At 32.5% G+C, this 17,119-nt stretch overlaps 1 protein-coding gene across 1 annotated transcript; it reads left to right on the plus strand.

Moving 5' to 3' along the window:
* The first annotated feature begins 5,041 nt into the window (after positions 1–5,041).
* LOC108342689 (defensin-like protein 311) lies at positions 5,042–5,510 on the plus strand. The gene is made up of 2 exons (XM_017580483.1): positions 5,042–5,166; positions 5,286–5,510. The coding sequence occupies exons 1-2, from the start codon at positions 5,106–5,108 to the stop codon at positions 5,456–5,458; spliced, it is 234 nt and encodes a 77-aa protein (XP_017435972.1). The 5' UTR covers positions 5,042–5,105; the 3' UTR covers positions 5,459–5,510.
* Positions 5,511–17,119: the final 11,609 nt, after the last annotated feature.

The raw sequence follows: 17,119 nt of genomic DNA on the forward strand, positions 1-17,119 counted from the left end.
TGAAATAATTACTTAAACCTTAAAATTTCTATTAGGAGGCATTTGGAATAGAAATTTTGTTTAGTATAAATTCCAATATTAGCTTTCCATGTTTAATATATGTAGTTTTTGAAAACAAAACTCAAAACATATTCTGTTTTATGAATATTTTAGTCAAGTGTTCTTCAAATTATTCTTATGGAGATTAAGAATCTATCTTCTATAGGTGTCAAGAATCAAAGTTCTTGGAGATGATAGTAAAGTTTTAATTATATAAAAAGTATAAGGTTTAATAGGTTTGGAGGTCCCTATATTTATGGGTTCATTTCAGTTGGGTCCTCCAATTTTTAAAGTGATCAATTGGGTCCCTAATTTGGTAAATGTGATTCAATAATAGGATCTCCGTTAAATGTAGTTAACGTACGTTAACTTTGTTATGAAGTGGAAGCTGAGGCATCCAAGTGGCATCCTTCGTGGATTTTTATCATTTTGAAGCACAGGGTTTTATTTTCCCTTCCATTCACACAGAACGCCACTTCCACACCAGCAGTTGCCCCAATTTGGCGCAGCCAAATGTCAGCCAGTTCCCAAGCTCGTTAAACACAGCGGTGGTAATTTTCTCCCTTGAAATAGATAGCAAATGAATGCACACAAAATCTGGCATCTGATACAACCCAAACACACCATTAGAAAATCCAACAACCACCATATCTAGCCCCCTATGATAATCACATGCTGTCACTTTTGCCCATCCCTGCATAAACCCATCCTTCCTCAATAACTCCCACTTTCCCTTACTCAGGTAACCCTCATCACCATCCTCAACATCAATTTTCTTCCTCTTCTTCACACCATCATTCTCAACAACCTCCAAATTCCTTTCCGCGTCCCTCTCCAGCGTCCCTGGCGAGGGCGGCTCCGAACCCTCAGCCTCACCACCACTATCAGAAGTAAAACCCCAGCTAAATAAGTAACAATCCCTAGTAATCGTATAAGCCTTACAAACTCTACTAGTTTTCGAATTGACACCGAAGAACGAACCTACAACCGAATCCCTGTGCCCTAGGAGCAAAAAGGGTTTTTTCTTTCCACCATTATTCAATTTCTTCAAGCACAAGATTCTCGCGGTTAAATCCTTGGACCCGACGATGAGGTACCTGGAGTCCGGGCTCCAATCGAGGGTGGTTACTTTCGCGTCGAACTCGGCGAAGGTGCATACGAGCTCGAAGGGGAAGTACTCGCGGCGGAAGGCCGGAGAGCGCCAGATCTGGACAAGCTTTCCGGTGGCGACGGCGATGTTAACTTCATGGTCTTTACTCTGGTTCAAATACGTCATTGATCCCAAATTCCCAGTTTCAGAACATTAATGAGAAACATTGGTTAATAATTTCTAAAAATGATAAAAATCCACGAAGGATGCCTCAGCTTCCACTTCATAACAAAGTTAACGTACATTAACTACATTTAACGGAGATCCTATTATTGAATCACATTTACTAAATTAGGGACCCAATTGATCACTTTAAAAATTGGAGGACCCAACTGAAACGAACCCGCAAATATAGGACCTCCGAACCTATTAAACCAAAGTATAATATAACTTTTACAAATACAAAATTCTTCCTCTTAAACGAATAGAATATTATTTTAGTCCGAGTATAAAGTCCTCTCTATTTTTTACATCATTTGTCTGCGATGTTTCTCATTATTAAGTATTTGATATGGAAAATGCTTTGATTGATTTTGATGAGATTCCTTTTCATTATTAATTTGGAGTTGTTTTGTTTGAATTTGATGATGTCCAATTCCCATTTTAATATTATCGCCGTTACATAAATTGATCAGAAGTTTGATTAAAATTCTCCGTTATCATTATGATGGCTTAATCTCATTGCCATATATTAGTTCTTACAATAAAAATAAAGATTTGATATGGAAATCAAGAGTTTTTGTTACGTTTTGTGTTGATAAACTTCTTTTAAACACTTATCAAAGAAAAAATATATTTAAAAGTAAGAAATAGTTTAAGTAAAGTTAATTTTTACACGTTTTTTAATTTAATTTTTCTAAACTTTAATCACTTTAAGTAAAAAGAAAACTGTAGAATTTGTTTTTTTTCAAATCTATAGATTATAGACATTGCGCTAACACAAAAGGTAACAAAATTTCAAAAATATAATCTAAAATGAAAGCTTTTAAGATATAGTTTGTAACTGAAAAAGTATATTTGTATATTATCATATGAAGTTCTTAGATATAAGGCGCTTGAAATTGTCCTCTTTCCCACTTGTTGTTCTATAATCAATTATTAGTTCATTATAGTTAATGAATGTGCTTAATCAAAATGAAACTTGCTAATAATTATGGATTTGTTGATTCCATAAAGTTGTCATAACTTGGTGTTACTTTTGTAGATTTATACTCCCTGATAAGAGAAATGTTGAAACATGTTACAACGTGTTTAGAGTCTTGTGGTTTAGAACTATTGAAGCAAGAACTTGCCAATTTGGAGGAGCATGCAGTAGATAGGATAATTAGTGTATCATTAAACCCTAAACCTTATTTCATCTAAACCTTCCATAACTTCCACCTTCTAATATTAGGTATTACCTGGATGTAAAACCAAGTTGATTATGCAAACATTGCTAAGTAGGTGTATACCGATATCCTTTCTTAAACACATCTTTGAACTCAACTTGTCTTGCAAAGCTTGTGGTGTCCGATTTTGAGAACCAACTCTTGAAACATCCATTGTCCTTAAGCCAAACCTCTAGATTCCAATTTCTCTCCTTGCCTCCAGAAACATAACTCAGCATTTCCTTGACCACCTATAAGCAACACACAACTTCCTCTCGTCAAGGCAAGATATTACCTCAAAGACCTTCTCTAACTCATGTAAAGGTAAGCAGATCAAATTAACCTTGAATCTGCATTCCTCTAAAACATAGACCACAAAGATGAAAACCTGATTAGAACAATATTGAGACAAAAACTCAACTACATCATCTATTTTGATTACCCAACTCTTCAACATACATTATCTCACCATTTTCCCATTGCAACACCTAATTTCTACCAACTATGGGTTGTTTATTTCTTTTTTTCCCAAACTTTAATAATTATGAAGGGAAAACATCTTTGACGTAGTCATGAGTATACACATTCATTACTCCATTTAACATCATTTCTTTCTTAATAATTTCAATTTTTAGTAACCACATTTTTTATCTAAACTAAAGCACTTAACCACACAGTACATGATAACCCACAACCCTTAAGTCATCTTAAGGAAGAAATGCTCTTATACACAAAATGTTAAATTTCATTTTAATTGAATAAAACCACTAAAATGATGCATTACAAGTTTGACGGTCCAAAATAGATAACACAATAATTAACATAGAGTATAAGTACAATTATTTAAAAAAAAACAACAATGAAAGAAGATTTCTTATCTTATGACTTAGATTATTGGTCCTATTTTCGATATTTTATATTATTAGATATCTTAGATTATTATATATCTTATATTTATCTTTTATCTTCAATTACATATATTTTGTTACTTTATTATTATTCTTTAGTTTGTATTTTGGGTTTAGCTTATATTTCCTTCATTATAAATAAAGTATCTTATGTTTATTTTCTACAAGAGATATTAATCATATACACAATTGTTTCAAGTAGGGGTGTACTCAAAGCCTCCCCTATCAAACATATTATAATAGGCTTACAATTAGGTTTGACCCATTAATTACTAATAAATGACTTTCATTATTACTATTAATTTCTAATTAATGATTATTATTCTCATTGTGTCCATTAATAATAGTTATTGCTCAGATTAATTATCAATTAATGATTTTTTCGGACCGGGATCATTTCCTCGCTGGATGATCGACCGCCCTCTTCTCGCCTGACCAGGTGGTCATACAGTACAATAATTTTTTACTATATTTAATATGATATATATAGAGCCTAAGGTTCTTTCAAAAACTTTTGTCGCTTTTGTCCACTATAACTATTGTTGTCATCAGAGTCGCCTCCGTTTGTCGCTGTCATCGTTACTAAAGCTTTAGTTCTGATTGGTGACCACATGATTCTGCTTGTCTCAACCAAGCGATCTCAATGTCGTCATGATCACCACCATCGAAGTCTAAACATGCTCCCACACACTGATTGAAGTTCACATACGTGGTCTCCTCGAGTCTCATGGGGTGACACGTGCATCATCTTCTCCGACTCTGATCATCATCATTGGGTTTGAGTCTCCTCCTTAGGATTTGACCTTATTGTCTTGATTGGAGAAACTTGAATTTTTAAGGTTTTTCTCTTTTCATTTATGACTTTTTCCACTACTTTTTATGTATCTGACCTGTATATATATACTAATTATGTCAATATGGATGTATACTTATTTATTGATGATAAAAATATAAACTTAGTCAAACCTAACATCAAAATACTGAAATATAATATTTATTAATGTGTTTTAATTGTGAAATGATATATTAATAACCTTTTTCAAAAAGTAAATTTTATCAGTTTGTTCTTAAAAATATAATTGTACTATTTATATATATTTAAAGTGTATGTAAACATAAGATTTATAATTTTTTATACTTAAAAGTTAATTAATATTTTATTAGACAAAATCTTTTTGATAGATGATATCTCATCATCATAAGTTGAAAATTTTATGTTAATCTGGAATAAAAATTAAATTTTGATGTCTTAAATTGTTTTTATTTAATGAAACTAAATTATTAATAAGTAAATAAAAATCACTAAAATATGAATTTTTATAAGACTTTATTAAAACGGAATATATAAAAGAATGTTCAAAATAAATAAGCTATACACCATCTAATAATTATACGATTAAAGACAGTCTAACTATGACGAAATAATAATAAATATTTCCACCCAAATAATTAATAATGACCCTGAATTTAAGACCAGAACGGTCTGAAAACATTAAACTTATATTTATTCAATCAATTCAGATACACAACTACCCAACCATCTTCCAATAACATCAGTATAAATATGTTGCATCTCATAGCATTTGTATACCAATTCAAGATAAAAAATATTTTTATTTGCATCAAAATCCTCAAGAAACAATGGCGAAAGTTTCAGTTCATCAAGTGGCACTCTTTGTGTTCCTAATTCTGGTTGCTTCTGGTATTTCCCCACCTTCTTCCGTGCCACTTGTTTGAATGCATACCTTATTTTTCAAATTGCAGGAACGAATATATATTTTTCTTGCGTATTCTTTATTTTTATTATAATTTTATTTTCAGGTTTTATGCAACAAGCTTTTTCTAAAGGCGATCAATGCAAAGTGAACAAAGATTGTGTGAAAGCTTGTAGTTACCGCCCACATTGCCCTTCGCTGTGCCTCGACGGATATTGCCTTTGCAACTGCGGATCTACAAAAATGGATGTACAATACAACGTTAACAAACCCTTCTAGGCTATGATGCATAATACTTTATAAATTAATATTAATAACCTTTTATCTTCAACTTCTTTCTTTCTTGTTTCAATTATATTTGTTTCTTTCTTTATACAAAAGACAAAAAAGAAGGGCACATTCAAACACCAAGTGCGTATATAATTACGTTATATCGCATTAAAAACATTTTTATGAACATTTATTGAAGGACCAACAAGAGTTTATAAAGTAACGTTAAAAATAAAATAAAAAATAGATTTTTAAGTTAAAAATGTTTTTCAAATCAACTTATATAATAAATATTTTTTAATATTTTAGGATTTTAAAAGTATATTTAAATCTAAATATATTTTAGCTTTTTAAATAATTAAATTTTAATAAAAGAAATTGTGTTCTATTTTTTTTAAAAAGTTGTATAATATTTTTCTATCTGGACAGGTAATTTTATTTCAATGAGTTGATATAATGAGTATTGATCAACTTTTATTTTTATTTATTTTCAACAATTTGAAGTTTTTATTACTTAAGTTATAATTAACTTATAATTTTTATATAACATCATATGATAAAACATTAATTATTTTAATTTATAGTGTTAGATGTTTTAATTTCACATTAGTGCAACGAAAGATTTTCACCCTATACTTTAATTCTCCAATTAAAATATATCCGAATCAGATAAAAAATATTGTAGGCTTCGATTTTAGGACTCAACGGAAGCCTATTCTCTATCATTTTAAAAATAATTCAAATTTATATCTGAAGAGAAAAATAAATTTAGTTTAAAAAATAACTAAATCCTATTCCACTATATATTTCGATTTTTTAGACAACTGAAATCTATTATATATTTCAATTTTTATATAATCGAAACCTATTTTAGATTTTTTTTTTAAATATGTTTTTGTTTTCTTTTCGTCTATATTATGAACTTGGACATAAACAAACCAACGAAAAATAACCAAATGCAACAATATGTAGATAACAATTTTGAATCAAAATACTTTAAACAACCTACAAAATATATGTTACATATAATTATTACAAAGTATACTATATCGTACTATTGTACATTTTTAATGTGTAGTTGGCAAAATATTTAAGCATATGAAACATAAAAAAAAATATTAACAACATATAAAAAAATATAACATTTTAAGAACTTAGGAGCCCATAAACTAGGTATCGTAATAATGAGGGAAGGACTACAACAATGCAAAAAGTTTTTTCAAAGCAAGGATATACGCCCTACAATGCCAACTGAATACAAAACCTAAACACAAATAGTGACACAAAATGTGTGCGTTAGAAAGAGCAAAATGAACCTTAATGAAATAAGAAAAAAAAAAGGTGAGAAAAGAGAGAATGAACCTCATGAGTGAGTCAACAGTAAAAATGGAACAAGATGGAAATAGAAGGAGAATTGAGAAGACTGCAATCGCAACGAAAATGGCACGTCACAGGTTCAGCAGTGGAAGTGGCTTATAAATGGAGCAAAACACGAGTTCGTAGTGGTGAAGGAGAAGAGAAAGTGAGTTTTGTAGCAACTTTATGTAACAGGATCTTTAATGAGTATGTAAATTTTCAGAAATTAACCCTAATTAAGCTAAGGTATAAGCTTTGATTATATGTAAAATTGAAACATATGCTCTAACACTCAAGTAAATCATTTACAGAATAGTAATAACATTTTTAAAATTATTGACTAAGTATAGATAACAATTATTGTAAAATAATTAAAACTTATTCTCTTTCTATTTAAGTATAAACTTCAGTTCTTTTAGTAAACCAAAACTTATACTCGATCGGTAAGAAAATAAGTTTTAGTTATTTTACTATCGCTATTTATAGTTGATTAATAATTTCAAAATTGTCATAGCATCTTTTAATCTTTTGTTTATATTGAAATTGAAGTATATTAAACAAAGTTAAATACGTTTTTTTTTTCACTAAAAATATTAGAAACTAAGTCAAGAAATAATAATTGTGTATCTTTTCCACTATTTCACTTAAATTTCTCAACATCTTTTAGTATCCTTTTGCACAACTTTTTTGTGAGTCAAATATGAACTAATTGAGCAGCATATTTAAACTTATATACCACTCTCTTATTAAAATGAACTCAGAAAAAATTATTTAGGACTAATTTCATTAATTTTAAAATGATAAAAATTTAAATAGAATAAATTTCGAAAAAAGACTAAAACCAAAATTACATAATAATTTAAAAATATAATAAAGTTTTATTTTTATTTTTTAATTTATTATTATAAGTGAAATTTTATTAGGATTAAATATGATTTTAGTCCCTAAACTATCAAGTGAATTTATTTTTAGTTCCTCTTTCAAAGTAAAGTACATTTTAGTCATTTTCCTTGAAGAAACCTTAATTTTTTATCCTTCAAAACTAATAGTGTTAAAAAAAGCTGATGTGACTAATGGTGTATGCCATGTTACTTTTCTTTTTATACTAAGTCAACGTCTCCTTTTTCATCTTCACCCTTAACTTCTCTCCCTCCCTCCATCTTCCAGCAAACCCCTTGTCGACATTCGCACACCTCCCCTCCTTGGCCACCACCACACACATCGCAGCTGCATTGTTTGCTCAGATGTTGCAGCGTGGTGCTATTTCTACACACACAGATGCTTTCTGTTTGTTTCAGGTTCTCCAAGAACTATCTCCATATGTGAAATTTGCTCATTTCACGACAAACCAAGTGTTACTATGGGCTCATAGCCGACCGAACGGTAAAAGTGCAGAAGAGTCAGCCCGACCGATGATACCTCTCAGGTCAGTGAACCGATCTGTAAAAAGAGCCGTTAAGGTAATCAATAGTAATAACTGTCGTAGAGTTAATGAAAATAATTGTCATTTATTGACAATTAATATTGTCATTCATTGGTGGTTAATGAGTCAGATCTAACGGTAAGCTCATTAGAATTTATAAATATATTTCTGGTAAAGAAGACAGGTAACTTGAACTTGAACTGAAATTTAGAGCTCTGATAACTAAATCTTGATTACAAGATTATTACGCGAAGTCACTAACTTGAGCGTCGGAGTGTCTTTTGCAGGCACCCTCCCCCGCGGCTTGGACAAGGAGAAGAGAGAAGACAACACAACTAGACATCGGAGCATATAACTCTGAATGTTTTGGATTAGGATTCTAAATCCTGCCGAAACATTTTGGCGCCCAGTGGGGAACGGTCAGCAGTGGCGGCTGCCGTGGAGCGGCGGCCAGGGGGGAAGCACGCGGGAGGTCGTACTCCGTTGGTACGTTCGGGTATTTAATTGACAGCTGAGGTTGCGGCTGAGTTATGCTATCCAGGCTTTTATCATGGCGCAGAGGATTGGGTCAGATTGCACTTCCTTTCCCTTGGTGGCAGACGACGATTCGCTGAACGGAAGGAGGGGGATCAATTGTTCTGTTTGTTTTATTAATTTCTGGTAATTGATTAATTCTTGGAGTGGCTTGGATTATGCGACTGTGCATGTCCAGAAAGAGAGCCAAGAAGGAATGCAGGCGAATTCAAGAGTTGATTAGAAGTAGAGGAATTCAATACGGTTCTTATTCTTCATTCTCTGTTGCTGTTAGAGACCAAATGAGGTTGGCAAGCAGGATATAGAGGGCACGTTCAAGGTGCCACTGTCTTAGTGACTGGAAATTATGCAGGTAACGCTTGCGGACGCGACGACTACGGCACCGACCGTGCCATCTGCTGCGTCGTCCGGTCCAACTTTTGCGCTGTCCTTCGCCACCACAGCATCAGACGCCGATTCGGTATTCTCCCCCAGCGGCCATCACTCCGTTGCGCCCAGCCTCTACGAAAGTCATAGCAGTCGCCGGTGGTGGTTCGGTTTCTCGAACTACGACGGTAGCGGAGTGATCTTCGTCACGATAGCCAAGATGTTGCTTCTGAACTCCTTGGAATTCCCCGTGGTGGCCTATGTCTCCTAAAGAGAGCCGCGAGCGGCGATGGAGTTTAGCTCGCTAAGCGCGTCGAGGCACATATCCTGGGATGTGTACCAGTACGAGTTTATTGGAAGAATTGTCGAACGGGTTTCTAGGGTGATTAATCTTGCTCCTTTACATGTTACAGATTGCCCAGCTGGCCTACGGACACAAATGCTAGCATCAAAGAAGATGCCTACGAGGCGTTCATCGAAACTACAGGGGTCACAGTAATCACGATTAATGACTTTAGCTCTTTTGCAGGCCACAAAGTGTTAGACATTGATGTCTCTGACACATCTTAATATGGGTTTCCCCATTCTGTTCATCCAATCGACAGCAGAACGATTTTCTTGTCTGGCCGTTTCGCCTTATAACTTTAACTAGCTTAATTTTATTACTTTGGACATAAAATCAGATTTTTTATTGTCACTTGTCTCTTGTTATGCTGATTAGTGGAATCTGGAACTGATAAAACCTAGAGCACGGAACTCGAGGACTTGGCATCATGTTATCTCTTCCACTGTCCTTGGATTTCAGGCAAAGGTTGGAGCATATAATCATTCCCCGTGGAGTTATGCTGTTACTGAGGCAGCGTTGCGTAAGTGATTATGTATCTAATGAGCCTTTGGTGAAGTTTCCACAACGACTATAATTATCGCCAGGTTTGAAGATGCATATAATTTTCTCACCGTTCGAAATTCTAGTGTTGTTTTTCTTCGGTGTAGATAATAGGACCTTGTATACAAACTACTTGGCCAACTTTGAGCAACCGATCGACAGGGAGCATTTTTCAACTGGGTGAGGCATATTTCTGTTGTGAACTCTCACCTTGGTCTTAGGGCACGCTTCTAGAGAACTCCTAAGACCTAAACCGAGCGGGTGAGGCAGATTTCTTTTGTGAACTCTCACCTTGGTCTTAGGACACGCTTCTAGAGAGCTCCTAAGACCTAAATCGAGCGGGTGAGGCAAATTTCTTTTGTGAACTCTCACCTTGGTCTTAGGGCACGCTTCTAGAGAGCTCCTAAGACCTAAACCGAGCGGGTGAGGCAGATTTCTTTTGTGAACTCTCACCTTGGTCTTAGGGCACGCTTCTAGAGAGCTCCTAAGACCTAAACCGAGCGGGTGAGGCAGATTTCTTTTGTGAACTCTCACCTTGGTCTTAGGGCACGCTCCTAGTGAACTCCTAAGACCTAAATCAAGCGGCAAAACAAGATCTTTCACGAACTCTCGCCTTGGTCTGGGAACACTTCAAAGGAACTCCCGCTCGGACGATAAAGAACGCATACTAGTACGAATTGAAACTCAGGTAAAAATCCTCCATCGATCGATATAACTTTATAAACCCAACGCAACATCAAAATTTTTGCTAGGGCTTGGGAGACTTATGTTACTATGGGCTCATAGCCGACCGAACGGTAAAAGTGCAGAAGAGTCAGCCCGACCGATGATACCTCTCAGGTCAGTGAACCGATCGGTAAAAAGAGCCGTTAAGGTAATCAATAGTAATAATTGTCATAGAGTTAATGAAAATAATTGTCATTTATTTACAATTAATATTTTCATTCATTGGTAGTTAATGAGTCAGATCTAACGGTAAGCTCATTAGAATTTAAAATATATTTCTGGTAAAGAAGACAGGTAACTTGAACTTGAACTGAAATTTAGAGCTCTGATAACTAAATCTTGATTACAAGATTATTACGCGAAGTCACTGACTTGAGCGTCGGAGTGTCTTTTGCAGGCACCCTCCCCCGCGGCTTGGACAAGGAGAAGAGAGAAGACAACACAATTGGACATCGGAGCAGATAACTCTGAATGTTTTGGATTAGGATTCTAAATCCTACCGAAACACCAAGCAATCTTAGAAGCCACAGAAGGTGTTGAGAATGTCCACATCATTGATTTTGACATCATGGAGGGAATCCAGTAGCCACCCTTGATGGTTGATCTTGCAATGAGGAAAAACAGTACTACTTCCCTTAGAGTATCAGCGATCATAGTGGACCAGAGAGGTGCTGCTTCTGCTGAATAAACAGGAAGAAGGCTGAAAGAGTTTGCAGCTTCTATAAACTTTCCATTTACGTTTGATCAAATGATGATGGAAAGAGAAGAAGATATTGAAGGAATTGAAGTTGGTGAAACAGTGATAGTGAACTGTATGATAGACCAATGGATGCCTAATAGGAGCTTCTCACTGGTGAAAACGTTTTTGGATGGTGTGACGAAACTGTGGTCGAGGCTTGTGGTTTCGGTGGAAGAAGAACTGTTTAATTTTTCAAGGCTGAAATCTATGTCCTTTGTGGAGTTCTTCTGTGAGGCTTTGCATCACTACAGTGCAGTTTGTGATTCACTTGGTAGTAGTGTGTGGGGTAGTCACAAGATGGCGTCGAGGCTGATAGAGAAAGAGATTTTGGGGCTCAGAATATTGGATAGTGTGAGGCAGTTTCCTTGTGAGAGAAATGAGAGAGGTTTGGGAAGAAGGGTTTTATTCATTAAAAGGGTTTAAATGTGTTCCTATGAGTACTTGTAATATTTCACAGGCTAAGTTCTTGGTGAGCCTCTTTGGTGGAGGGTATTGGGTCCAATTCGAGAAGGGTAGGTTGGCCTTGTGTTGGAATTCACGACCTTTGACTGTGGCTTCAATATGGGTCTCGTTGTTCGTCTTCTCTTGTGGGATTCATTTAGTTTCTTCTCAGTGGTGGAGTCACCTTCTGTGGAAGATGCAAAAGCAGAGTCTCCTGTAGGGTCTGGGAGAGGGAGAGAAGCCGGAGACGGAGGAAGAGGAAGAGAAGTCGGGAAAGATTCACTCTGTTAGAAAAAGAAAAATAACGTGACATACATTGTTAGCCACATCAGCTTTTTTTAATGCTGTTAGTGTAGGAAGATCAAAAAATTAAGGTTTCTTAAAAAAAAGGACTAAAATGTACCTTACTTTAAAAGAGGGATTAAAAACAAATTCGCTTGATAGTTTAGGGACTAAAATCATATTTAACCCAATTTTATTATTATAATTATATAAATATATTTCACTTACTATAATATAATAATTTAATGTTATAATTATTAATATTATTTATATTATGAATCATATATTTAATAGAAATAGAAAAATAGTTATATTTAAATTTCAATTATTATTAGTCTAATATTTTTTTGTTTTGTTTAATGAGATTTCATTATAATTTATAAAAAGAAAATATAGAGATATTTTAAATATTTTCAAACTTAAGTATTTTTAAAATATTTTAAAAATAATTTTAACTTTATTAATTTTGTTTCGTTAAATGTATATAAAATTAATATATTTTTTTATCAGTAAAAGTTTTATTAATCTGAATTTAAGATCTCATTTATTTCAATACCTTTAAATTTTTTACTAATGTAATTAACTCGTGTCATTTTTTTAGTACGGTTAAAATAAGTTACTCGATCTAATTCATTTTCGTTTATCACGAATTAATTATTTAGTTTGACTTACTTGTTAAGAAGCTCAAAAAATTTAAATTCAATTTAACCTATTACGGATTTTTAGTTAACGGATTTTTAGTTAAATAAATTGATTCGCCAATTCCCTTAATTATAAATTTTTTTTTCAATTTAAAAAAAAAAAGTAACAAAAAGTAAGGTACAAGTGTAAACAATGATCCGTCCCCATGAAGAAGAAGGCCTAGTAAAACTGTAGAAATAAAGATAGAACAGTAGTTTCTTTCCTGTCTGAAAAGTCGATTTGAAATACTTTTGCTTTATTGAGATTCCAAGTTGATGCAATAAAGATATAATGCTCATTATCATACTAACCCTGATAATCTGATGAGACTGTGGTAGAATAATCAAAATATATAGGAATCTTCCTGATTATGCAGCTATATAATAAGAAGTAAGAGAATGACCATATCTCCCTCCACCAGGATGTTCAGGTAATAGAACAACGTTTTTCTTAATTTTATTTATTTCTTAACTTCGTTATCCTTACAAGTTACAATCACTATTAGTCACCAATCCAATTACTTTTAACACGTTAAACATACAATGTCTCAAAGCCAAAAATTTCATATATTAAAACAATTCACTAAATTATTATAAATTAGCACCAATTAAGAATGCTAAAATCACAAACCAGTCCATGCAGCTACACACCCAGCAAGTGCACTAAGAGTGAAATCGCTCACAAATCTAGTTTTCCATGAATGAAGAATAATGTTTCCGTTTCAACTACTGAAATAGAACTATTTACTTATCTAACATTTTTTATGCTACTGCTCTAGTCTTAAACTTGATTTTTGCATGTATATTTTCTTGATTGCAATGTTTTTGTTTTATTTCATTATTAAAAAATTATGTGAGTTGATAAATCAATCTGACTTATTATAGATTCAATCTAGATAAGTCGAATTTTTAGTGAATCAAATTTAAAATTAATTTGTATTAAAATTTTAATTTTTTTTAATCTAATCTGATCCGAATCTGTAATGAGTTAGGTTAACTTACAAATTTTAACTTGTTTTAATAACACTAATTCTTCATCTCGTTAAATATGTTTTTAGTCTTTGAATTTTGTAACAAAATTAGAAACTTTGATATTTTTTGTTTTTAAACTTTAAAAATGAATTAATATAATCATTCAACCTAATTACATTAAATTTTGTTGATCTATTAAATGTATTTTCCAACATATATTAAAGCTGGAACGCCTCAAACAAACAAGTAAACAATTCAATTAATTAGATTAAAATGACAATATAAATTAATATTTTAAAATTTAATAACCAAAATATATCAAAATTTTGAATATAAATAAAAAATTTTATTTTAAAATTATAGACTAAAAATATATTTATTCTTAAATCAATTCATAGTAAATCATATTTATTCTTAAATCAATTCATAGTAAATCATTTTTTAATATATAAATATGTTGCATATCATAACTCCCAATCCAAGATAAAAAATATTTGCATACATCATATTCCTTGCAGCAAAATCCTCCGAAACAAGAAATGGCAAAAGCTTCAGTTCATCAATTGGCATTCTTTATGTTTCTATTTCTGGTTGCATCTGGTATTTCCCTACCTTCTTCCGTGGCACTTGTTTGAATGCACACCTTATTTTCAAACTGCAGAGATCAATATATATTTTTCTTGGGTATTCCTTTATTTTTATTTTTATTTTTATTTTATTTACAGGTTTTATGCAACAAGCTTTTGCTGTTAAGCACAGCCCAAATTGCTCTACGGTGTGTCTTGTGGGATATTGCCTTTGCAACTGCGATTCTACAACAATGGATGTACAACACAACGTTAGCAAACCCTTCTAGTCCATGCTTGGTTTGGCTTACAAGGGAAATTATGCATAATACTTTATAAACTAATAATATTAATAACTTTTTGTGTTCAATTTCCTCATGCCTCCTTCTTTCTGTCATGTTTCAATTATACATGTTTGTTTGTTTATAAAAAATAAAAAGAAAACGCACATTCAAAAACACCAAGTGCGTATATAATTACATTATCGCATTAAAAACCTTTTAAACAAGGTTTAATATCTATTTTGGTTCCTCGATTTGTGTTCAAAGTTAAGTTCACAAATATCCTATATTTTGCAAAAACAGTTTAAATTGATCCTTTTTGCTTACGGCGTTAAAAGACTAACGACAAAGTTACTCTGCTGGCTAAAATTAAATGACATGTCCAATTAGTTGGCAAGCTCAACCAATAAGAGACTGCCACGTGACAGTCCCTTTTCCACTCAAAAGCTTTATCACACTTCTTCATCTTCTTCAATCACTGTAGTCATCGTCACCGTTAACCAATCACACTGTAATTTAGTTGTCAAGAAACAAAAAATTAAAGTGAGGGAGAAAAACCTTCAGAGGGTAAAGACCAACTTTGAGTTCATGAGATTGTTGTTCTTTGGTTTCTTTATTGCTTGAATCAAGTGTCGACACTAATTGAGAAGAAGAATATAAAGTTTGATGAGCATTTTCGGGGTTATTGGCACTGTTGTTCTCTGATTCCTTCTTCTCTGTTGTGAAATCCATAATCGCATGCTGCTTCCCAAACCCTAATCCCCTTTTCCCAAACCCTATTCCCCTTTTCCCAAACTCTAATCCCTAATCGGACGCTGCTTCAAACATAATTTATTTATGTTTATTCAATTTTGTTTGACTGGAATAAAAAACCTCACTATCTTCCAATCCTAGTGTCTCACCCTTGCTGTAAACCAACATCGCCACCGCCCCGTGCGCCTCCGCTCTCTCCACTACTGCACCGCGCCCCATCTCTCCGCCCTTCCACACAATTTTTATTTGCAGCTCCTGGCTTATTGGAGAAAAAGGTTCTCAACATTTTCGGTTAGTGATATGTAGAGACCCTACAGTTTACCGACTTCCGGTGTTCTAAACTATTTCATAAATATTTTGGTCAAGAATATATGAATGAAGTTGTATTTGGTAATCTTTTAGTGCTATCAGCATTAGGTTTTATCCATGTTTTCATGGATGTTGCAACTTTGAATTGTTTAAAGATAGGGCATAAATTTAACCTTAGTATATTTTAAAACAAAAATTTGGAATTTGATTTGTTCCGACAAGGTGAGGGTGTAGGGTGAGGGTGTGGAGGTAGGAAGAAATGGTGGAGTTTGAGGAAGTGGAGAGAAAAAGTTTTTCCACTGGAGAGAAGAGGAGGAGAAGGAAGGTGTAGAAGAGTAAGAGAAATGTAGAGCGAAGAAACCGAGAATGCCACGTAATGAATAAACTGTACAACTCATTCAGGTTTCGTCAGGTAAGCAACTTTGCTATTAATTTTCTAAACCCTGAACAAAAAAGACTAACGTGAATCGTTTTTGCAAAATATAGGACGATTGTAAACTTTAAAAAAAACAACTTTAAATACACCATACAAACTGGAGAAACAAAATAGGTATTAAATCTTTAAACAATTATTGAAGAAGCAAAAGTTAATGAAGTAATGCTAAATTTGTAAAGTTTACGCACTGACTTTTAATTCATATTTAATAAAGTAATGATAAACTTACATTGAATATTGAAAATAAAGACTTTGTCTTTAACAAAAATTTGGTGAATTCCATAAACTCTTAACTTATAATTTGTTAAAAATTAAAAAATTAGCTTTTTAGATTAAAAATGTTTTACTAATAAACTTTTATATATATATATATATATATATATATATATATATATATATATATATATATATATATATATATATATATATATATATATATATATATATATATATATATATATATATATATATATCAGCAATTATCTAATTTGTATGCAAGTTTATTACATCAATTTTAAATGTTATTTAATACTCAAACAAATAAAAGTATATAAATAATGTGATCTCCATACAGGCTAATTTAATCCAAGATTTGATCATGACGGACAAAAATAATCAATAACCATAAAATAAATATTATCTTTGGTATTTTTCACATTAAATTAGTATAATTATGGAGACTATAATTGATTACAAATTAGAATATATTTTAAAGTTAAATAAAGATATTTTACATTTAATTCATTCATTAGTGAAAAGTGTGTTTAACTATATCACTAAGTTGATTGTAAAAAAATTTAAGATAAAAAGGTGCATGGAAAACTTGAATTTTCTGTCATTTTTTCAAGTCATATGTATGACATCTAAGGTTAAAGAGTCAGGTAATTATATGAACGTAAATATGACCATTTTATGGGACA

This window comes from Vigna angularis, chromosome 6, assembly GCF_016808095.1.
Source record: "Vigna angularis cultivar LongXiaoDou No.4 chromosome 6, ASM1680809v1, whole genome shotgun sequence".
Lineage (NCBI taxonomy): Eukaryota > Viridiplantae > Streptophyta > Magnoliopsida > Fabales > Fabaceae > Vigna > Vigna angularis.

What these genes read in the sequence shown, in the direction of transcription:
- LOC108342689 (XM_017580483.1), top strand. Translation starts at nt 5,106, where the DNA reads ATGGCGAAAGTTTCAGTTCATCAAGTGGCACTCTTTGTGTTCCTAATT. An exon ending in CCTAATTCTGGTTGCTTCTG is followed by an intron (nt 5,167 to 5,285) that starts GTATTTCCCCAC and finishes TTTTATTTTCAG; the next exon opens with GTTTTATGCAACAAGCTTTT.